The sequence below is a fragment of the Schistocerca serialis genome, chromosome 11 (assembly GCF_023864345.2).
Source record: "Schistocerca serialis cubense isolate TAMUIC-IGC-003099 chromosome 11, iqSchSeri2.2, whole genome shotgun sequence".
In the NCBI taxonomy this organism is placed as follows: domain Eukaryota; kingdom Metazoa; phylum Arthropoda; class Insecta; order Orthoptera; family Acrididae; genus Schistocerca; species Schistocerca serialis.
The window spans coordinates 36111107-36136051 of NC_064648.1; the positions used below are offsets into that span (position 1 = coordinate 36111107).

The 24945-nt window shown below is 45.3% G+C and overlaps 1 protein-coding gene across 8 annotated transcripts in view; it reads right to left on the minus strand.

Annotated features, from left to right (window-relative positions):
• LOC126426860 (uncharacterized) overlaps window positions 1-24945 on the minus strand; it is a 156399-nt gene that overhangs the window by 60263 nt on the left and 71191 nt on the right. For 7 of the 8 annotated variants that reach the window (XM_050088890.1, XM_050088889.1, XM_050088888.1 and 4 more), the window contains 2 exons: window positions 22952-23029; window positions 5913-5966 (listed from right to left, as the gene is read on the minus strand). The exons of the other annotated variant lie outside the window; for it this stretch is intronic. In XM_050088890.1, coding sequence (XP_049944847.1) covers window positions 5913-5966; window positions 22952-23029 — 132 coding nt within the window. The remainder of the gene's footprint in view (window positions 1-5912; window positions 5967-22951; window positions 23030-24945) is intronic. 8 annotated transcript variants of the gene reach the window in all.

Consider the following 24945-nt stretch of genomic DNA (forward strand, 5'->3'; position numbering starts at 1 on the left):
AAGTATGTCTGTGCGCAGAACTAGAGGCGACACGAGCACAAAATTTGTCAGCGACCACTTTGCATACTATTTTTGTTCCACTCACAGATCAGTGGCTTGGCAAATCTGCTTTAAGGAGTAAAATTTAAGATGTTTGCCCTAATCAAAATACGAACAAGAGCTCGATTGCACACGTATACACAAATGTGAAGTAAAAAACAAAAGCATTCTCGTACTTTTTGAAACTATAAACTTTATTTCCTTCTTCCAATTCCGACATCCCCCCACCCGCCAAATGTCCCCTGTAAGTTCTACATTACTCAGTCTTTGTATTCCTGCTTTTATGGTCTGAGTAACAAATATCATTAACACATTTCACACAGGTATTTCTGTACCTCCAGAATTATCAGCTTACTGTTCACGAAATCAAAGTTGTACACCATAACTTAAAACTTCAGGTTGGGAGTAAGTGATGGACTGAACATCACATGAAAAACTACTCATGTGGACACTCACTAAGCCAGATAGAATTCCTGCAGATAAATACAGGTAGGCACGGAATTTTAGTGCAATATTTACAGTCTGCCATAGCGCGTCAGCACAGGATCACTGACTGACACAGAGTATACTGCACACACACACTAAGCAGAATTTAATTTTTTGCTATTCTAAGTGATGTCAGAATTTTACCGGCCAGCAGTGAACAGGTAGATTGCAATTCGTGGCTGCTACATCCGTGCATTATTTGTAAAAGTTCATGTCTTCTATCATTTATTTTTATACTACTAATACTGAAAATATGCAACATTTTCCCTCTGTCTGGGAGGGGTGAGCACAGTTCGAGGAGGGTTACAGAAAAAGGTCAGCTCACTCGGACGAAAGGGGCCCACGTACAGTTAGGACGAGATTAGACACAGTGTATTAGGTCAGTATACGACACTATCTGATAGAACGTATCGGGACTCCCCTACGTAATGTCGAACTGACAGATGTAAGGAGACAGGGAGTGTCTCACTGTCAGCAGAGAAGAGTACGGGCAGATCGAGTCAGTCGGGTGACCCCGACAGCTCCGAATCCAGACTACAGTCGTCGAACGTCACTGGCGTAACAATTCCGTAGGGAACATTTCAATGCTTCCAGAGGGGCCCGAATCGACAGTCAGCGATGTGGCTGTGGAGTCGAAACGCGAAGGTACGATCCCAGCTAAACCGAGACGGAGAAGTCCTCACGTACCGACGGAAAGGAACCGTCGAACATTCCGGAGAGCGATTAGATAAAATCGCACAAAATTGGCAGAAGGAATCACTCGCGAGTTCCAAAGTGCTACCGCGCACAGAAAGTCGAACAGGACGGCTTATAACGGTCGGGCAGCTCCCCGTAAGCTACGCACTTCGATAGTCGACACTACGCACTGGCGGAGGCGGCGGCTGCGCAGAGAGCGACGCCACCGGCCGGTGGACGACCGGAAACGAGTGGCACGGAGTGCTGACCTGCACTACCACCGTGCCGGTCTGACGGAAGGAACTGGGTTTGGCAAATGCCTGGAGAACATTACCTACCACCGTGTGAAGTGCAGAGGAGGTGGATTACGGTACGGTGGCGTTCGTCGTGGTCGGGATGTGACCCCTTTCTCGTGCTCGAGGAAACACTAAATGTGGGAGGATATGAACACATTTTACGGTGTCGTGTACTGTGCACAGTAGAGCGGAGGCGGGCAAACGTTGCACGAGGCTCACGAGCGCACAGCGCTGCACGTGTGCTGCTTGCGTGCAATTGTCGACCGTGGCGGTGGCGACAGCCGGCAGGTTGCGGGTAGTACCGGGCTAAGCTGCGGACGTCGATGCGAAGCGCGACCACTACGTAGTGGACGTCGTATTTCGTCGTGTCTCTCGTCTAACTGATTTAACATTTTATGGAGCACTGTTTCCAATTTTTTAGGACGACAACAACGATAGCCCAGCGGTACTTGCAAGTTATAAGATTGCGCTTAATTAGCAAGAGCTGGAAAACCGTTTGCTGAAGGTGCGTTTATAAAGGAGTGCATCAATGATGTTGCTGATATACTTTTCCCACTGAATACAAATCATTTTCCAGCTACCACTCTTTCTCGGCAGACTCGTAAGTGCCGCGCCAGGTGATGTTCGCCGTCAGTTGAGGAGTACAGTGCAGGAGTTTATCGCATTTTCCATCGCACTTGACGAGTCTGTATATATTTTATAGACACCGCAGAATTAGTGATTTATGTGCGCGGCGTGGACACTGCTATGCATATAGCAGAGGATTTTTTAGATACGATATCTTTAAAAAGCACGACCACCAGCACGGACGTCCTAAAAGCCATTGAAGAAGCTGTCGATTCAACTGGCTTAAACTGGGAACGTTTGACAACAGACGGAGCACCTGCACAGAAAGGGGAACAAATGGGATGTGTTGGATTACTAAGAGAAAAGCCTCAGCGTACAGAAGAGTCACTGTGCAGAATCCTCTGCATTTTGCACCAAGAAGTACTCTGTGTAAAAGCACCAAAACTGGGGGACGTCATGCTTGTGGTTATTCGAGCAGTTAATTATTTGAGATCCCACGGGATTACACATAGTTTCACACATATTTAGATGAAAATGGGGACGAGTATGGTGACTTGCAATACCACAGTGAAGGCCGCTGGCTTAGCCTCGGTAATGTACTCAAAAAAGTTTTTGAGCTGAGAATACCAATAAATCAGTTTTTAAAGGACAAAGGAAGGTACGATCTCAAGTTAGAAGGTCCAGAGTGGGTTGCCGGCCTTGCATTTTTAGTGGACATTACCAGACACATGAATGCATTGAAGACAAGTTTGCAGGTAGAAAATAAGCTAATTTGTGAAATGGCTGAAAAGATGCAAGCTTTCACTAGCAAGCTCGAGCTACGGGAATGACAGCCCTCGTCAGGGAACGCACTGCATTTCCCTACTCTGTCTACTGTGCGAGAACAGAATTGCAAAGAATATGTTTCCGTACTTAGTGCAATAAAAGAGGAATTTCTCAGGCAGATCTACAGTGTAATTCACGTCTGAGAGACAAGTTCCTTTTGGCAAGACGTCTAATAGACTCTTAACAAGACTTTACACGGCAAGAGTTTCCTCGCCTTCATCGTGAAGCCGCGAAGATAATGTTAATTTTGGTTTGACATACGTTTGTGAGAGATTTTTTTCTGTTATGAAAATTAATAAGTCTCGGTTAAAAGCAAACATCAGTGATGAAAATTTACGTAACTGTTTGCGTTTGTCTGTATGTAGAAATTTTGTTCCAGACATTACACGTATTGAGAACTCCACCTGTGATAATTAAATAAAACGTATCATAGGTAATAGGTACTCTTTCATAGCACGATTTCTTTCAAGCACTCCTACCAACCTTATGCCTTCATTCAATAAAGCAAGCTAGGAAACAAACGCATTACAGAGGACGGAGTCGGAGACGGTATGGTGGGCAGGGGAGAGAAGTGGGTGGCCAGCTTGCCCCTGTGTGCACGCAGAACACCTGTTAACTGCACGCGTGCAAGTGCACCGCACACGTGCAGGATTCCTGCCCACCCCTGCAGTAGAGGAACAGTTCGGAAGCAACAACTGCCCGTATCGGCATAACAGTGCACTGTCATAAAGCGGCACCTGTGAGATGACAGTTCGTGGACAGTAACATTCCCAAAATAGACTGGCCCGCCCAGAGTCCCGACAAGTGCCCGGCGGAACACTTCCGGGACGAGTCGGAATGCCGACTTCGCTCCGACCCGACATCCAACGTCACTACCTCCTCTCGAGGACGACCGGGCTATCTCCTCCACAGACACGCACACAGTTTACCGAAAGTGCCCCGGCACAGTCTGAGCCGTCAAAAGGTAGAGGTTCGACACACTCCACACTGGGCGACACACCCGTATTGGTGTCCACTAATAGGTGTTCACGTACTCTCGATCGGATATTGCGTATCCCTTACAGACTCGTGTCGGGTTTTAGTAATGTGATGCATTTTCGAGCTGCAGGGCATCCCTTGTACAAAACATTAATTTTTTATATTTGTTTTTCTCAATGCCGTAACCCGGTTTGACTACCGGTGATCTTCTACGCACTGTAAATATACAAAAAGAGGAGACAAAGAATTGTCACAAAATCCATAAACTCTGAAAATAACAATCTACCTAATAATAATAATAGTAATAATAAATACGAGGGCCGTTCAGAAAGTAACCTCTGGTTGATTTAAAAAATACACCAAATTAAATAAAAATATTTTAATATATACATCTTACAACTACATCTTTGCACTATTTTTCTACATAGTCTCCATAGTGATTGAGGCACTTATCATATCTCTTCACAAGCTTTGAAATTCCTTCTGCATAAAAATCACCCGCTTGTGCCTGGAGCCAGCCTGTGACCGCATCTTTGAGCTCTTCGTCGTCATCAAACCGCTGTGACCCGAGCCATTTCTTCAAATGCATGAAGAGGTGATAATCACTTGGCGCCAGGTCTGGGCTGTAAGGTGGATGGTTGATAACGTCCCACTTGAAGGACTCAAGAAGGGCCGTTGTTCTGCGAGCAGAGTGAGGACGGGCGTTATCGTGCAAAAAAACGATACCGGAAGTCAGCATACCACGGCGTTTGTTCTGTATAGCCCGTCTTAACTTTTTTATTGTTTCACAGTACACGTCTTGATTAATGGTCATACCATGTTCCATGAATTCAACCAACAACACCCCTTTGGCATCCCAAAACACCGTTGCCATCAGTTTTCTGGCAGAAAAATCTTGCGAGGCTTTTCTTGGTTTGGTAGGCGAATTTGAATGTGCCCACATCTTTGATTGTTCTTTTGTCTCAGGGTTCACGTACTTAATCCAGGTTTCGTCACCGGTCACGATTCTGTTTAACAATGGTTCTCCTTCGGCCTCATAACGTGACAGAAAGTCTAATGCAGAGGCCATTCTTTGAGTTTTGTGGTGGTCGGTAAGAATTTTGGGCACCCATCGTGCACAGAACTTACGGTAACCCAATCTTGCTGTCACTATCTCGTACAAGAGAGTCTTAGAAATCTGTGGAAAACCAGTAGACAACTCCGACATTGAAAAACGTCGATTTTCACGAACTTTTGCATCAACTGTCTGAACGAGTTCGTCAGTCACCAATGATGGTCTACCACTCCTCTCTTCATCATGAACGTTTTCTCGTCCACTTTTAAATAAACGTACCCATTCACGGACAGCTCCTTCACTCATAACTCTTGGTCCGTACACGGCACAAAGCTCAACATGAATAGCTGCTGCAGAATATCCTTTGCTGTAAAAAAGCTTATGACAGCACGCACTTCACATTTGGCGGGGTTTTCTATTGCAGCACACATTTCAAACTGCCACAAAAACTAAACTAGCGCAGGTACGACGTTCACTCGACCACGGCTTGATGCCGACTGACCTGTTGAGTGCGTGAACGCACAGATGGCGTCGCTACTCCCCCCACAACCCGCACTGTGACCATTCGGAGGTTACTTTCTGAACCGCCCTCGTAAATAAAATCATACCAAAGATAGAAGTAGAGTTTTCACAGGCAGAATGAACTCCGTCCACCTTCTCTCTCTGTCTCGTCCCCTTCCCTTTCTCTATCTGAAGATGACCACTGGCACATCAAACTGAATACATATTTGCAAAATGCTTATTTGACTGTGACATATAAAATGTAAAAAAGGTTAGGACGAATCGATAACTCTATTCCCACGTACGTCAACCTGTATAAAACACTGTCACTCGTTCCGGTACAGTTTTAAGTTCTAGTTCAAAACCGGCATCAAGCACATGTAGCGTCAGTTCTTTCCCGTTGTAGGAGCCACTGTAACCTTCTACATCAGATTCTTCCCCCTCAGTCTTATTTCTACAGAACAGTACAACTTTGCTGTAGCAGTACTCACCTCTTCCCCACTGTCATCTTCACTCGGCAGCTCGATCACCTCGGGCTGTTTCGTCTGTAACCAAACAGCAGCCGTCACACAGTGCACCACGAAGGTAACAGGCCATGTGTACTCTTTGGAATTAACATTTCGTAGTAGACAATATGTGATATTCAGGGACAGTAAACTGTAGGGTCAAAATATACGAGGGTAATCCCAAAAGTAAGGTCTCCTATTTTTTAATAAGTACATAGACCTGTTTATTTTTACAATCGTTTACATCCGTTTACAGCTCGAACATTTAGCTATTTTTCGATATAATCACCATTTCTGTCGACGCATTTTTGTAGACCTCGTGGCAGTTTTTGAATGCCCGTGTCATACCAGCTCGCCACCGTGCCGATCAGAAAGTTATGAACCTATTCTTTCACCTCGTCGTCGGAGCTGAATTGCTGGGACCACAATTAACGCCGACAGCTACTGTGAGACTTTGAAAAAACTCAAACGGGCAATTCAGAACCGGAGAAGAGGAATGTTGAGCAAGGACGTACACATTCTCTGTGGCAACACTCACTCAGCAAACCGTTGCTCTCCTGCAACAGTTTCAGTGGAACATAATCGCCCACTCACGCTATAGTCCTGACTTGGCACCTAGTGACTATCATCTGTTTCCTAGGTTAAAAGAAAATATGGCCGGAAAGCGATTCAGCTGGGATGACGAGGTGAAAGAAGAGGTTCATAACTTTCTGAACAGCATGGCGGCGAGCTTGTATGACACGGGCATACAAAAACTGCCACAGCGTCTACAAAAATGCATCGACAGAAATGGTGATTGTGTCGAAAAATAGCTAAATATTCAAGCTGTAAACTGATGTAAACGATTGTAGAACTAAATAGGTCTATGTACTTATAAAAAATAGGAGATCTTACTTTTGGGATTACCTTCATAGTCTAGTATAGTTGAAACAGGCTCTACGTGAGATCTAATGGGGCAAAATACGGTTATCAAAAGTGCAATGGAAAAAACTCGAGTAGAATTAAAATCGGCTCACGTGGTTTAGTGTTTTACGACAGAGGGATGGAACAGGGATCAATTACAGCCGTAGGATTTGTTATAAAGAAGAAAATCAAAATGTTACAGAGCCTCGAGGAATCTCAAAACAGAAAATGAAGCCTTGTTTTAAAAAAAAATTTAAAAATCTGTTTATGTACCTATTTTTTTAAATAAATTAATGAACTTTGTGGACCAGCATGCTCCGATGTGGGTGAAACATCGGCTATGAAGATTGTGAGCACTCCTTATACACTGCTGTAATGGGTCGCTTAAGAAGAATAGATTCCTCATTGTTAAAAATAATTTTTGCCGCATCTGACATTTAGCCCATCCACAGAACATCTGCCAAATGAAATACAACATTCGAGAAACACAAGCATAATGTATAGTAAACATTATCAGTAAAAATATTAGAAGGTGTTTAAAAATAAAAATTACAAATGAGTCGTCATACCAAAGTATCTTCACACAAAGTACAGCACCACACTGTATATTCTCGACAGTCGTGCTCGACTGGTGGCAAGTCATCGTTACGTGACCTAACTGTGATCCATATATGCCACCCGATGGAATAGTTACATTGGAATTACAAGAATGTAAGGAAAATAAATAAGACAGATTAATAACAAAATAATATTAGAAAAATGTAAAGATAAACAGAGCCTAACAGCTGTTAGGAAAACTGAAAGGAAATGAATAAAAGCCTACACAAACAAAATATATCATCAACAAATCACACAATTCTTTTGAGGGTGTATGGGAAAGGGGTGATGGGAGAGCAGGGAGGGGGCATACATCAGCAGAAAGATAAATACACGGTGTACATAAAGTCTGGGAACATTTTCCAAGAACCAAACATCGTACAGATATCATACATACGACATTTTGAAGAGAAACCCTGAGAGCCCCTCCCCCCCCCCCCCCCCCATGTATATTGCCACAGCATAGTTTGACAATTTGCCGATAGTCGCAAACGTGGCGAGTTCAGGTGCGGAGCGAGCTTTCCGTGTGTCGAGAGTTCGACAAAAACGAGGGCGCTACAGCTGTTCGACGGATGTTTAGAACCGAGTACGGTAAGAAGCCACACGGAAGGCCATTTACCACTGGCACAACAAATTTATTACGACGGGTTGCTTGTGCCCGGCAAAGAGAAGCGGATGTCCCAGTATGAGTGAAGTGAATGTGGAGTGCACACGAGAGACATTCGTAAGGCGTCCAAAGAAATAGGTGCGCCGTGCAGCCCGTGAACCCCAAATGGCTCCAATGGCAGTGTGGAAAGTCCTGCGACAAAAGCTGCCTACGAAACCATTCGAATTGGAGCTAGTGCAGAAGCTGCTGCATCGACGGATCGGCTGTGCTACAGAATGGGATAGCTGTTTCACGAAATGGCCTCCCTGATCACCACACCTCACTCCGTGTGGCTTTCTTCTGCGGGGACATATGAAGATCTGGTGTACGTACTGCCTCTACCGAGTGATGTAGCAGAGCTCCGGGAGAGAATACGGGAACCGACTACCACAGTCGACGATGCCACACTGGGATGGGTACGGCTAGACTTCTAATACCGTATTGACATCTGCAAGGTCACTCGTGGTTCGCATATCGAACATTTGTAAAAAAATCTATCAGTTTTTCTGTTCAAAATGCAATATGTATGACATCTATACAATGTTCAGTTCTTGTGTAATAAATAATTGAAAGTGTTCCCAGACTTTATGCACAACCTGTACAGATAAAGTATAAAAACATACAGCACTGTCAAATCCAAAATTAAAGAAGGCAGCATGACCTTAGTTTCTAAAAGAAATATACACAATCCGACTGGGTAGAGACAGGAGGGCAGGCATCCGGCACGGGAAGAAGCATCTTTGTTTGACATATAGTGCTCTTTTAGTAAAAGAATATTTTTTTAAACAATGAAATAGCTGAAATTTGTCGATACGGTAGATATATTTCAAGACGGGAGTCTACAGACTTCACAGTAGCTCTTCCAATGGCGTCCAGGTCTGCCGGACGTATAGAATTCTTGTAACTAGGTGTAGAGAGCCATGTGGCCAGAAATGTGTTCTTAGGGAGATACACTCATTCGAACGTCTCTGACGGTGTATTTTTCAAATGACTGAAAGCACGTATACTAGACAAGTGGGAACATTCTTGTCAGTACTCGTGTCTCAGCGGTACACCTGCAGCAAGCCGACGGAAGCGGTTAGGCCCCGGTGTGCGGCTCCAGATTATCGGTGACGGAATCGTGGGATCGGTCACACTTTAACGACACCTCACAGGGGAGGCGTATCTGACGCTGCCTCCCCAGCCGAAGATGAGCATTTAGCGGAACAAAGAGTAATGTGGTCACCGCACAACAGTGCTCCAGCTCACTCCTGCAATGCCGTGTGGACACTTCTCGAAAACATCTACCCTGACAACACATTTGGCTAAACTGGTGGTGGTGCTGGTGGTTCACTGCCAACGTATCACCAAACCATGAGTTCTGACAGAAAATTCCCACATGTCTGGTGTATTCTTATGTGTGCTTGCAGCCACTGAAGCATCCACCGAGGTGACAAAACTCACAGGATAGTAGTACGCACGCCTAACGACGGCGATACTATCACGAACACGGGGTATAAAAGACACTGGTGTAGCTGTCATCTGTACTCAGGTGATTCACGTGAAAAAGGTTCTTACACAGATGGCTGCACAACGGGAACAAATAGACTTCGAACACAGAACGGTAGTCGGAGCTACACGCACGGACAGTCTATTTCGGAAATCGTTAGGGAATTCAATATTCCGAGATCTACAGTGGGAATTCAATATTCCGAGATCCACAGTGTCGACCGTGTGCAGAGAATAGCACATTTCGAGCATTACCACTCACCACAGACAACGCGAGAGCCTACGGACTTCACTTAACGGCTGATAGCGGCAGTGTTAGTGTAGAGTTGTCAGTGCTAACAGACGAGCAACAGTGCGAGAAAAACTGCAGAAATCAAAGTGGGACGTACAACTGACATACCCTTTAGGACGGGCGGTGAAATTTGGCGTTACTGTGACAGGGCAGCAGGCGACCGACACGAGTGCCTCTGCCGACGTCACCTGCAGTTCCGCTACCGGGCTCACGACCGTATAGGTCGCAGCCTAGATGACAGGAAAACGGTGGCCCCGTCAGACGAGATACGATTTCCGTTAGTGAGACCTGGTGGTATCGAGTGCGGTACAGATCCCACGAAGCTGTAGATTCGAGTTATCGACGAGGCACTTTGCACGCCGGTGGTGGCTCCGCAATGGTGCGGGGAGAGCATTTGCGGCCATTCGTGGGCATCACGTCTCCGAAGAACATTTCAATTCTCGAGGACGATTTGGCCGTCCGGATCGTCCGACACGAATCCCGTCAAAGATTTGTGGCCCGTAACGGAGAGGACAGTTTGCGCACATAATCCTGCACTGGCAATACTTTCGCAGTTACCGACAGCTACAGAGGCGCCAGGGCCAAAAGTTTCTGCAGGGGACTTCCGACGATATGTCGAGCCCTCGTCCTGTCGAGTTGCTGCACTACGGCGGGCGAAAGGAGGTCCCACACAATGTTAGGAGGTATCCCACGACTTCTGTCACCTCACAGTGTACAGTCAAAGACCTTCAAAAGTAGGTTTACCTCCCTCGAAACGCATTTCCGGCCGTACACCCGTACGACCTTTTTCGTCCCTTATTCTTTCGTGGACTGTTGTTCCAGTGTGCCCCCATTTAGCAAAATCCCCCTCCACACAATTTTTCTACAGAGAGTCCAGCACACTCTACAGCCTTACGCCAGCCCTGCTTCGAGCACGTAAATCCCGTTAACGGAAGCTCTCGTCCTGTGCTCGTAGCCACGTTTTCGCTGCACGAGTTACGCTCTCATCTTCTTCGAAGTGTGTCCCACGTAGAGTACGATAAACTGGACAAAACAGATGGAAATTGGAGGGCACCAGGTCTGGGCTACACAGCAGCCAACCACGGCGCTCAGTTTCTGCATCACCTGAAGCCCGAGCATCCGACACCGAATAGTACTCCAATTAACTGCATCGTTACTATATACTGCACACAAATGTTTACAGAAGTCCGCTACAATTTCTTCTTCCACAACTGAGGGTTCAATCACAGCACGTCACATTAACAAGTGTCTCACGTACGAGGGCCATTTTTTTCTTTTCAACCTCCGATAGGCTATAAATATATATATAAACGTCGTGTGACTAGGGCCTCCTGTCAGGTAGGCCATTTGCCGGGTGCAAGTCTTTCGATTTGACTCCACTCTGGCAACTCGCACATCGATACGGACGAAATGGTGACGGTGAGGACGACACGACACCCAGCCCTTGAACGGAGAAAATCTCCGACCCTTCCGGGAATCGAACCCGGGCCCTTAGGATTGACATTCTGTCACGCTGACCACTCAGCTACTGGGGCGGACAGGCTATAAATAAAAGACAAGTTCATAGAAAACAATTATTTTATTACCAAAAGTTTTGTACACTTGGTTACTTTTCAACATAATCACCGAATAGATTGAGACATTTATCATGCCTGTGGACAAGCTTTGCAATACCCTCTTCAAAAAATATTGCTGCAAGGTATCAGATAGATTATATAATGGTAAGACAGAGATTTAGGAACCAGGTCTTAAATTGTAGGTCATTTCCAGGGGCAGATGTGGACTCTGACCACAATCTATTGGTTATGAACTGTAGATTAAAACTGAAGAAATTGCAAAAAGGTGGGAATTTAAGGAGATGGGACCTGGATAAACTGACTAAATCAGAGGTTGTACAGAGTTTCAGGGAGAGCATGAGGGAACAACTGACAGGAATGGGGGAAAGAAATACAGCAGAAGACGAATGGGTAGCTCTGAGGGATGAAGTAGAGAAGGTAGCAGAGGATCGTGTAGGTAAAAAGACGAGGGCTAGTAGAAATCCTTGGGTAACAAAAGAAATATTGAAATAATTGATGAAAGGAGAAAATATAAAAATGCAGTAAATGAAGCAGGCAAAAAGGAATACAAACGTCTCAAAAATGAGATCGACAGGAAGTGCAAAAGGGCTAAGCAGGCATGGCTAGAGGACAAATGCAAGGATGTGGAGGCTTATCTAACTAGGGGTAAGATAGATACAGTCTACAGGAAAACTAAAGAGACCTTTGAAGAAAAGGAGCCACTTGTATGAATATCAAGAGCTCAGATGGAAACCCAGTTCTAAGCAAAGAGGGGAAAGCAGAGAGGTGGAAGGAGTATATAGAGGGTCTATACAAGGGCGATGTACTTGAGGACAATATTATGGAAATGGAAGAGGATGTAGATGAAGATGAAATGGGAGATACGATACTGCATGAAGAGTTTGACAGAGCACTGAAAGACCTGAGTCGAAACAAGGCCCCAGGTGTAGACAACATTCCATTAGAACTACTGACGGCCTTGGGCGAGCCAGTCCTGACAAAACTCTACCATCTGGTGAGCAAGATGTACGAGACAGGCGAAATTCCCTCAGACTTCAAGAAGAATATAATAATTCCAATCCCAAAGAAAGCAGGTGTTGACAGATGTGAAAATTACCGAACTATCAGTTTAATAAGTCACAGCTGCAAAATACTAACATGAATTATTTACAGATGAATGGAAAAACTGGTAGAAGCCGACCTCGGGGAAGATCAGTTTGGATTCCGTAGAAATATTGGAACACGTGAGGCACAACTGACCATACGACTTATCTTAGAAGCTAGATTAAGAAAAGGCAAACCTACGTTTATAGCATTTGTAGACTTAAAAAATGCTTTTGACAATGTTGACTGGAATACTCTCTTTCAAATTCTAAAGCTGGCAGGGGTAAAATACAGGGAGCGAAAGCCTATTTACAATTTGTACAGAAACCAGATGGCAGTTATAAGAGTCGAGGACCACGAAAGGGGAGCAGTGATTGGGAAGGGAGTGAGACAGGGTTGTAGCCTCTCCCCAATGTTATTCAATCTGTATATTGAGCAAGCAGTGAAGGAAACAACAGAAAAATTCGGAGTAGGTATTAAAATCCAGGGATAAAAATAAAAACTTTGAGGTTCGCCGATGATATTTTAATTCTGTCAGAGACAGCAAAGGACTTGGAAGAGCAGTTGAACGGAATGGACAGTGTCTTGAAAGGAGGGTATAAGATGAACATCAACAAAAGCCAAATGAGGATAATGGAATGTAGTCGAATTAAGTCGGGTGATGCTGAGGGAATTAGATTAGGAAATGAGACACTTAAAGTAGTAAAGCAGTTTTGCTATTTGGGGAGCAAAATAACTGATGATGGTCGAAGTAGAGAGTATATAAAATGTAGAGTAGCAATGGCAAGGAAAGCGTTTCTGAAGAAGAGAAATTTGTTAACATCGAGTATAGATTTAAGTATCAGGAAGTCGTTTCTGAAAGTATTTGTATGGAGTGTAGCCATGTATGGAACTGAAACGTGGACAATAAATAGTTTGGACAAGAAGAGGATAGAAGCTTTTGAAATGTGGTGCTACAGAAGAATGTTGAAGATTAGGTGGGTAGATCACGTAACTAATGAGGAGGTATTGAATAGGATTAGGGAGAAGAGAAGTTTGTGGCACAGCTTGACTAGAAGAAGGGACCGGTTGGTAGGACATGTTCTGAGGTATCAAGGGATCACCAATTTAGTATTGGAGAGCAGCGTGGAGGGTAAAAATCGTAGAGCGAGACCAAGAGATGAATACGCTAAGCAGATTCAGAAGAATGTAGGTTGCAGTAGGTACTGGGAGATGAAGGAGCTTGCACAGGACAGAGTAGCATGGAGAGCTGCATCAAACCAGTCTCAGGACTGAAGACAACAACAACAACAACAACAATTTCCAATGAGCACTGACATTGTTTTGCAGATCTTCGTCGGTTAGAAAGTGCTGCCCACCAAGCCATGTGAAAGCCGCTGGGTGCCAGATCAGGGTTGTACGGCGGATCATCAAAAATGTCGCACTGACATTGTTCGAGTAGCTGTCGGGTTGTGCCAGCAGTGTGTGGATGAGCGTTGTCACGGATCGGCACGATTCCTGATGTAAGCATTCCTCTTCGTCTGTTTTGAATGACTCTCCACAAATGTCATAAAGTTTCACAATAAGCAGCTGCCTTGACAGTGGTTCTGGGCTGCATTAACTCTACAAGCAACACACCTTTTTGGTCCCAAAACACAGTAGCCATAACCTTTCTATTGTTGAATGTTTGAATTTTTTTGTTTTGTTTGGTGAATTTGGATGCACCCACTGTTGAGACTGTCGTTTCGTTTCCTGTGTGTCGCATCGGATCCAAGTTTCATCTCCAGTAACAATTGATTTCAAAAAGTTCTCTCCTTCATCGTGAAATAGGTCCGGGAAATTCAAAGTAGTGTCATTCAGTGATTTTTGTGGGCGTCTGTCAACATTTTTGGAACCCGACGAGCACAAAGTTTTTTGTAGACTAAATGTTCAGTAATGACAGAGCGTACGACAGATCTTGAAACTTCCGGAATTTCCACAGACAAAGCAGTTATAGTGAACCTACGATTTTCTCTAACCATTCTTTCAACTCGCTCAACAAGGTCGGCTGTAATGACAGACTTGTTTCTCAGCCCCCTCCACGGTCCACGACATTTTGGCCACATTTAAACTTTCAGCACCATTCACGGACCACACCGTCAGTCACGAAGTTATTAATGATGGCAACCATGTTTACATGGCTGTAGTGCAACGCAGACTGATTGATGCCTTGAGGTCGGCAATGGTGGAGTGTGTAGTGTGAGAGTTGCACATTAGCCTACAGCGCATGTTCACTTTCTGCCACTCACATTGCTTCATACCTTCTATACTAAGCGATCAGATGTTGGTGTGTGTGAGAGGGGGGAGGGTGGCGGGGAGGGGGGGGGGGGGGTTGGGACCTCGTAGAACCCATGTGGACGGGTGGACGGTTCACTATGACTCTTCCACTTGTCAGAATTCTTCATAACTTCACTAGCAACTGCCAGTCTCACTAAATGCCACTCTGTCCTCACAAGCATTTCAGCCTTTGTTTTAATAACAGACCCTTCCCTTCAAACAATTCCATATTTGTTTGAAAGATATAGAAAGGACTACAATTTGCTACGTAAATTTCAATCAGAAAAACTCAAGAGATGCTCTGGATCCTACTGATTATTAAGTGGGGCCAGCTATTACGATATCCATATGCAAGTCTGGGAAAATATAAGAAAATTAAGACTAAAAAATGATGTGCTATTTGCTGTTCATGCAAAGATAGACTCTAAAACTGGAACTCGTCCCCAGCAAATTCCAGATCATAACACTGATTTGCAATTCTTTCCAGAAAGGTTTTGTTTTATTACTGCAAAAAAAACTCTAAAAAGATAACTTTATGGCTTGTTTAAGAGCTGTAGTATTTTCAGATATGTAGATACACTACTGGCCATTAAAATTGCTACACTAAGAAGAAATGCAAATGATAAACGGGTATTCATTGGACAAATATATTATACTAGAACTGACATGTGATTACATTTTCACGAAATTTGGGTGCATAGATGCTGAGAAATCAGTACCCAGAACAACCGCCTCTGGCCATAATAACGGCCTTGATACGCCTCAGCATTGAGTCCAACAGAGCTTGGATGGCGTGTACAGGTACAGCTGCCCATGCAGCTTCAACACGATACCACAGTTAATCAAGAGTAGTGACTGGCATATTGTGACGAGCCATTTGCTCGGCCACCATTGAACAGACGTTTTCAATTGGTGAGAGATCTGGAAAATGTGCTGGCCAGGGCAGCAGTCGAACATTTTCTTTATCCAGAAGGGCCCATACAGGACCTGAAACATGCGGTCGTGGATTATCCTCCTGAAATATAGGGTTTCGCAGGGATCGAATGTAGGGTAGAGCCACGGGTCGTAACACATCTGAAATGTAATGTCCACTGTTCAAAGTGCAGTCAATGCGAACAAGAGGTGACCAAGACGTGTAACCAGTGGCACCCCATACCATCACGCCGGGTGATACGCCAGTATGGTGATGATGAATACAGGCTTCCAATGTGCATTCACTGCGATGTCACCAAACACGGATGCGACCATCACGATGCTGTAAACAGAACCTGGATTCATATGAAAAAATGACATTTTGCCATTCATGCAGCCAGGTTCGTCATCGAGTACACCATCGCAGGCGCTCCCGTCCGTGATGCAGTGTCAAGGGTAACTGCAGCCATGGTCTCTGAGCTGATAGTCCATGCTACCGCAAATGTCGTCGAATTGTTGGTGCAGATGGTTGTTGTCTCGCAAACGTTTCCATCTGTTGACTCAGGGACTGAGACGTGGCTGCACGATCGGTTACAGCCATGCAGATAAGATGCTTGTCATCTCGACTGCTGGTGATACGAGGCCATTGAGATCCAACACGGTGTTCCGTATTACCCTCCTGAACCCACCGATTCCATATTCTCCTAACAGTCATCGTATCTCGACCGAAGCGAGCAGCAATGTCGCGATACGATAAACTGCAATCGCGATAGGCTACAATCCGACCTTTATCAAAGTCTGAAGCGTGACGGTACGCTTTTCTCCTCCTTACACGAGGCATCACAACAACGTTTCACCAGGCAACACCGGTCAACTGCTGTTTGTGTATGAGAAATCGGTTGGAAACTTTCCTCATGTCAGCACGTTGTAGGTGTCGCCACCGGCGCCAACCTTGTGTGAATGCTCTGAAAACTAATAATTTGCATATCACAGTATCTTCTTCGTGTCGGTTAAATTTCGCGTCTGTAGCACGTCATCTTCGTGGTGTAGCAATTTTAATGGCCAGTAGTGGATATGCAGTCTCTCTCTCTCTCTCTCCGTGTGTGTGTGTGTGTGTGTGTGTGTGTGTGTGTGTGTGTGTGTGTGTGTTTGCATGTGGAGGGTGGGAGGTGGGGGGAGGCGGTGTGTGCTTTTCGTAAGAGAGAGACAATTTTGTTGATCTCCACAAATATTTCTGACTCTGTGATGGAGAACTTTCTTCGTGATCAATTTGGCCCTATTTCCAAAAGTAATGTGACTTCCTCCTTTTCTGATGGTTGCTTAATGAATCTATGATAGGAAGTCTGTCATTGATGGAGCTTGGTCTGTTGTATATTCTGGAGACTACAGTTTCATTCTTTCACTTTCTTCTCTAACAATTTTTCGCTTTGATAAAACTATTTAAGTGGACAGATAAAAAATCTGCTCACCAAGCAGCGGCAGAACACACATATACAAAACTGTTGTGATTGGTGAGCTTTCGGAGTCGGTGGCTTCAGGCAGAAGGGTTGAAGGGGAAAGAAGAAGTGTGAAGGAAAAGGACTGGAGAGGTCTAAGAAAAGGGGTAGATTTTGGGAAAGTCATCCTGAACCACAGGTCAGGGGAGACTTACCGTACGGGATGAGAAGGAAAGACTGATTTCTGGTTTTCAGCCGGCCTTCGGTGAGGACGAGATCGACATCGAGGGAAGTGGCACAGGATTCGGAATAGGACAATGTAAAATTTAACTGGGAGAAGGTATTCAGAGATTCCAGGAATTTTAGAAGGTCAGCCTCACCATGAGTACATATGGTAACTATGTCATCAAAGTATCAAAACCAAACCAGGGACTGAAGACGTACAGATACCAGGAGAGCCCCGTCCGAGCGACCCACGGGAAGGTTGGCATAGGAAGCAGCCATCCAGGTTCCCACGGCCGTACCCACGATCTGCCTGTACGTCTGCCTCTCAGAGGTGAAGTAGTTGTCGGTAAGTATAAAGTTGATTAAGGTGAGTAGAAAGGATGTCACAGGTTTGGAATCAGATGGACGCTGACTAAGGAAGTGTTCAGCAGCAGATAGACCGTGTAGTGGGGATGTTGGTATAGAGGGAGGTGGCATCAATTGTGACAAGCAAGGTGTGTTGTGGGAGTGGGACAGGCACGGATTTCAGACGATCTAGGAAATGGTCGGTTTCTTTGATGTAGGAGAGGAGCGGGTTGCAGGTGTCGATCAACTAAGGCAGATATATGTTCGGTGGGTATAGGATGGCCAGGATGAGTGGGTTTGTGGATCTTAGGAAGAAGGTAAAAGGTGGGGGTGTGTTATTCGGGTGGGGAGAGAAGTTGTACGGATTGAGGTGTTAGTCTTTGTGAGGGGCCTGAGGTTTTAAGGAGGGACAGCAGGTCAGTCTGAATCACAGGGATGGGATCTGGATGGCAGATGCTGCAAGTAGAGGTGTCAGGCAGCTGGTGTAGACCTTTCGGTCAAGTACTACATTGGTAGAATAGTGATGGAGTCATCAGCTTTTAGGGGACGTAGAGCGTGGAGATCTGCAGAGGACAGGTTAGGGTCGTGTTGTAGAGACCTGAGGAAGGGATGTGAGGCAATGCTGGGTGTCAGGAATTTCTGGAAGGCGCGTAAGAAAAAAATGGTTCAAATGGCTCTGAGCACTATGGGACTCAGCTGCTGTGGTCATAAGTCCCCTAGAACTTAGAACTACTTAAACCTAACTAACCTAAGGAAATCACACACATCCATGCCCGAGGCAGGATTCAAACCTGCGACCGTAGCGGTCGTGCGGTTCCAGACTGTAGCGCCTTTAACCGCTCGGCCACTCCGGCCGGCGAAGACTCTTAAGAGATGATTTTGAGGTAGTGGTGGCAGATTAAGTTGGGATCGCGGTCTGAACTGTTCGAGGCACAGTTCAATGCCAGGTTGGCTGTCGGAAAGGTTTCGGTGTTGGGTTGCAAAGTGATATTTCCTATGGATCTTACGTGTGGAGGAAAGGATGTCCTTCACCAAAGCAGCACGGTCAAATACAGATTTAGGGCTGATAGTGAGGCCCGTAGATAATACAGATAATTGAGGGGGGGAGAGTGCTTCAGATGAGACGTTAAGGACACCGCACCGTTGTGACCGGTTCACGGGATTATGGGTTACTCTCAGTGTGGGAGGCAGTGGTGAAGGCTGTGGGATGTTCAGGAGGTTGGGCGAGGTCGGTTTCTAGGAGAGGAGTGGTGGCTGAAGGTGTGGCTGCTTAGGGAGCTGCAGAGGGACAGGGAGGGAAACACCACTGCTCAGGTAGTTTAGGAAAAGGTGGGACAGCTTTTGTCTGGTAGAGTGGAAATTTGCTGATGAGGCATGTAAGAGCAAGAGACTGCTGTATTTGAAACTGTGAAGAGCCTGGTGTAGGGTAGGACTGCATCCAGAAATGGGGACTTATGGAGTAGCTCCGAGGGACAAGCAGGTTTCAAAAAACAGAACGTGCGACCTCAGTTTCAATAGTGAAAAGGCACATTTTCGAAAGAACAGACGTAATACGAGACGGGATTCATCGAGGCGAGAGAGGACTTCACTTTGTACGTAGTTCTGTTTGCCGTTTCTGTCTTTACGAATGGAAAGGACAGGCATTTGCAATGTCTGTGATTCAAGTATTTCCCTTTTTATTAAATTTTGTATCTGTTGTCCATAACCTTTGTTTCAAACGAAACAATTATAAATACTGGACTGCGTACAGTGTACAAAAAATTAATAGCACCAGGGATGTCTTCTACCTGGAAGCAGTTTGAAATGTATATTTACGCCTTCGCTCATTTTTATTGCCTCCAGATAATCTGTAACCAGAGGTATTTCGACAAAGTTGTCTTTATTAGAAGGTTTACCACGCTGCGTAAATCGATACACCGACAAATACTATAGAACCTGTTCTGGCCAGCGCCGGCACAGAGGTGAAGAAAACGAGAGCAGAGTAGGCTGCGAGACGGCACCAGCCAATAGCACGCCGACTAGGACCGCACCACGACACGAGCGGCCTCTATCCGAAAAGGCTCAGACGGACAGTAGAGGAGGGACACTAGTAGACCCAGATGAGAAGAGAGTGCTAGAAGAGCTGTTACTTGTGATCCGTACCCATTACTTGCAGACATTCTATGCAGTGAAAGATGCTGATTATTTGCACGTCGCCAATAGCTCGTGACAGGACATTGTAAACTAAAGTTAAGCATTGTCAATCTACATTTATTGTAACAAAAACCATTAATGTGATTTGCTCGAATTATCATACAGCTATCCGAGAACGTGGCATCCTTTAGGCATCCTATAAGAGACGAGTGGGCGGGACCCCACAGAACCCACTAAAAGCGTTAACTTCAACTCACGTTACCGACACACCTTGTACGTATTGAAAGTGCAGCTTCAAATTATTACACAGTGTGTGAGGTGTCGTGTGCTACCGATACTCTGCTCACCCCTCACATTCAGAAGTCGACAGCGAACGTGTGACCGTGCCGCCAATCGGCGGCCGGCCCCGTGGCGTACCCTCCTCGGCCCGTGCGGCTGGCACCGTCACGGAGCCGACTCGGAGGACGCCACACTGAACTCTAGGTCAGTCTGTTCGGCTCCGTCTGTCTAGTCTAAGTGTCGGCACTCGGCCTCTGTTCCTATCGTGGGTATCGGGCTCACCCCATCTCGAGGACTCGTTCCAAATACTGACCGGGCCTTGCAAATTAAGTAAAATAAGTTCATTAAACACTAGGTGTGCAACTTACTATTTTGCTCTCTGTCGTCCACTGACGAGACAACGAAAGAAAAGGTGACGAGGAAAAACTACGACCGATTGCTCCTCGCTTCTACCTCTTGCCGTACAGACAACTGGCGACGGCATTTATTGTGTGTATTTCTTGCAGAACTGTGGTCATTATACGTGCTCACGCACTGGACTGCTTCAGTGTCCTGTGTGTTTCAGAATGTTCGTCCTGCAACTGACTGTGGTTTTTGCACTTTTCATAGGCTGACACTTATAGTGACTTTCATTCATACTTTCCTCCAGCATAGCTTAGTGATTGCACTCTACTTTTGTACAAGCCTTCTTTTGCATGTGTGCGTGCGTGTGTGTGTGTGTGTGTGTGTGTGTGTGTTTCATCGTGGCCACCCCCGATCCCCACCCCTCCGAGAACTAGTAACTCAGATTGTTGAGTTCAGGCACAGAGGCTACAACAGTTATTGGACACAATTCCCAGACTGCTCACCACACCAACAGACAAGGCGGCGCCGTACCTGGCACCCGTGACACTGCCGCAGCGAAATGTACCGCCATTCCTCGCATTCGATTCTCGACAAGACGAACGGTTCGAATACTGTGCAGAGTTCGACTCGCACTTCACAGCGTATCACACTGACAGTAGGATCCGGCAACCTCGTTTTCTTGTGACAGTTTGTGTGTCTGTACACCCGTTAGTCTGCAGACTTTTTCCCACCACCCACCCTGAAATTTTTTTTTACAAAGAACTAATTGCTGCACCAGACAAATACTATGACAAACAGATTAATGAGGTGTCAGATCCTCGCATACGTGAACAGATTTTTAAGTTACGTGTATGCGTGGTGTCCGGTCTCTCGGACAAGTCCAAAAGAACTGACACCACGTGGAATCCGCAGCTGTGATACGTATTACATAAACTGAAGGTGAAAGAAGGAGAAAAGAAAGGTCACGCAAGGAACTATCGACGTCAGCTGAATTGGGATTTTATGCGGAATTGGCAGTGACGAGTGAAAAAATGTGCCGAAAAGGGATGCAAACCCAGGATCTCCAGCTCGCTAGGCAGCTGCGTCAACCACTGCGGAGTTTAACGCAACTGCGCATACTACCTCGACACACCTTCCCCCCGACCTGCATTCCCACACAGCAGCACCTATCTGCAGTTCCCACCTGTGTCCTAAGTGCTCACTATTTTAGCATTCTGGCAGGAGGTCCAATATAACTGTGCATCCGCACCGAAGGTGGTGGATTCGTTGTCCACCAAAACAAATCTTTTGGACATCTCCGAAAGAACAGATCCCAAGCAGAAACTGCAGCTGTGCTACATATAGTGTAAATTGGAGGAAGAGGGGGGAGGGGGGGCAGAAAGCAAAGGAAAGGGAAGGGAAGGAACTGACGACGTCAGCTACACCGGGACTTTATGCAGAATCAGCGGTGACAAGTGAACAGGCACCACACATTCGTACAACCGATTTGCCTCGATGGGCAACGAATCCACCTACCTTCAGTGCAAGTACACAATTACGTTCGACCTCCTGGAGGAATCTCAGAGTAGCGAGCACAGAGGACACGGACAGAACTGTTAATACACTTGCCTAGTAAGCGGGAGATCCCAGTCCGGCATAATTTTCATTCGTCACCGCTGATTTCGCATAAACTTCCGATGCAGTTGACGTAAACAGTTTCTTTTCTTTTCTTTCCTTTCTTGCCCCTTCACCTTAAATTTACATAATACATTCTTAAGTATCCCGACCCCACCTTGTAACGGGTTTTGGAATTAGTTGAGCATCGGGACTCGTGCGACAGTGTAGTGGTAGACTTTGATTCTGTTCCTATTTGCCAAAGGTGGAAATAAACATTTTATTGGAAAAAGTGAAAAGATTATGTCATCTGAAGAAGTTATATGTGATATATCCATTTTTTCTAATTTTAAATTTGTATGTCATCTGTATATACACTCTCCAAACCACTGCACAGTAATAGGGAGAGGGTACTTCCCAGCGTACAGTGTATTAGGATTTCTTCCTGTTTGAACTTCATATAGAGTGCGTGACAAATGACATCTCAAATTGCTTCACGTTCTCTGCGATTAGTCTAAACTCGCCTTCGTGGTCTCATCAATGGGACTGATACTTTGGGGGACTAGCATATTCTGAGATTTATACTTTGTATCGGTTCCCGAAATGCTGCGAGCGAGCTTTTGTGGGACATTTGGCACCTACCTTCAAAGCATCTTCCTTTTGGGTACTTCCACACTCTCTGTAGTGCTCTTCTGTGGATCAAAATAATCTCGGCTTGAGCCTAACAAACCACACACTAAAGTGCAATAAAAGATCACAATAAAAGATCAGTATCCGGTCCTGTTGGGTGCTCTAGAACTGTACCTTGAAAACAGAAATAAAATGGACAAGGAGGAAAATGAATAAAGTGACTGGGAATATGAGGACTTCCGTACCTGTGGAGGGTCCAGCTCTCCAGGTTGCACATCATCGTCACACGGTTTCTCTTTCTGCATCGTAACACACTCGGGTTCCTGTGACATAAAGTGCTACATTAAAAAATCGTCAACAAATTATATTATTTGCTCTGTAAGCAACATAGCAAGTAATAAACACCGGGAATGATAAAGACAAGCTCTCACATGTAAACAAGAATTCCAATTGCACAGTAGCTAACATCATCGAAGTTTTGTACAAATGATGTTTTACTGTCACCACATTGATAAATTATCAGTGAGGAAACTCATTTAACACACTTAGGACCAAAGACAGAGGGAAAACCTTTCACAGAATTATTTCATCCAGGGCCTTCAATCACTAATAGTGAGAGGCTAAACCTTCCAAAATATCTTCTTCCAAATGGCATCAGAGGAGTTAATTTGTTTCCTAGGAATGGAACAAGATGTCCAAACATTATGCAATGTATTTCAAATGGTGGCATTCAGATTGATCGTCAACACAGGTTACTAGGGAAGGGTTTGTTTTTGGCACTGACACCACAAGAAAGACAGTGATGATGTCTGCTAACATCTGAAGACAGCTTATTCTTGCCACACTCATTTGCGTTACATTTTACACGAGGACTTGGATATCTTTTTTTCCTATTAGAGTTCTTCCACAGAAAAGGCCAAATATCTGAAACCTAAAAATGATTTACGTTTTACATTACCTGGAAAATGAAAAAGCCTATGCTGTGAAGAACTTTGGAAAGAAATGAAAACATTTTCATTAAAAGAGAGAGAGAGAGAGAGAGAGAGAGAGAGAGAGAGAGAGAGAGAGAGAGCTTTCATTAACACTGAAAAAGTTGGCTCTATTAAGGACATTAGGGGAGAAAAAACTACAGCAGATAAAGTAAAATGTTGTTATGTACCAATTTCTAAATCATGTTTGCTCCAGCTCTGTTACACAGTGAAATACCCCTAGCACAATTTGTGGCTTCTGTGCCATGTTTACCCTAGGGTAAAATGTCATACAGGTGTAGTGCCCTCTGACATCGAAATACTGACTCGAAACCTGGAAGGAGGACTATATTTTCACCGCCAACTGACGTCATTCGACAAAGTGTCCAAATGCGTCACATCCCGACGGACTTTTCCGATTTCAAACATCCCGGGGCACAGTTAAAACATTTCTCTGCATCGCGTATCAATAAAACCGACTGTTGTGGACAAAGGAGAACTGAAAGAATTTCCTAGGAATATGGCTGAATTGACTGAAAATGCTGTGCCAACTATCTTTCCACAGACACCATTCTCCTGTTCAAAATCCAACTTACATCATTTCCTAATTCACTACCAAAATTGTGATTTGTCACAGTGATAATACTCCTGATACACAGTCCAGTGACAGTAACGTGTTCACCGACTATATTCGATGCTGACATGCAATAACCACTCTCAGATGACAGGAGGCAACCCTAGTGCGGAAGGCAAATAAAGCATGTCAGGGACGGGGGGGCGGTGACTGGAAATAGTGCATTCCTCGTCGTAATGTGAAAACAGAGTGATTTATCTCCAGTCCAAAAGGCACCGTCACTGGTTTTTGGGCCAATGTGAAAGCATTTCTGAAACAGCTAAGTCTGTAAACTGTTTGTGTGTCGCCACGGTAAAAGTGTACTGCGCACGGGAAAATAGTGCTGCCCAAACACATTGCCGTGGCAACTGTGTTCCTCCGAGGGCCGCAGACGGTAGGGGCAAACGGCAGCGGCAGAGACGTCTACAGGCGAAGTTACGTCCGAATGTTGAGCAACTGACCGTCCAGCTGAACCGAGGCACTACTGACAGTGTCGCCCCGACAACCGTTCAGTGAACGTCGCAGGGCACGGGCCTCCGCGGCAGGTGCCCGATTTGTGCGCCGTGCCAACTGCCGTCCATCCGTGACGGAGGCCGGAATTCGCGAGTCAGTATCACAAATGGACGTGTACCACTGGCGCACACAGCGTAAAACGTCT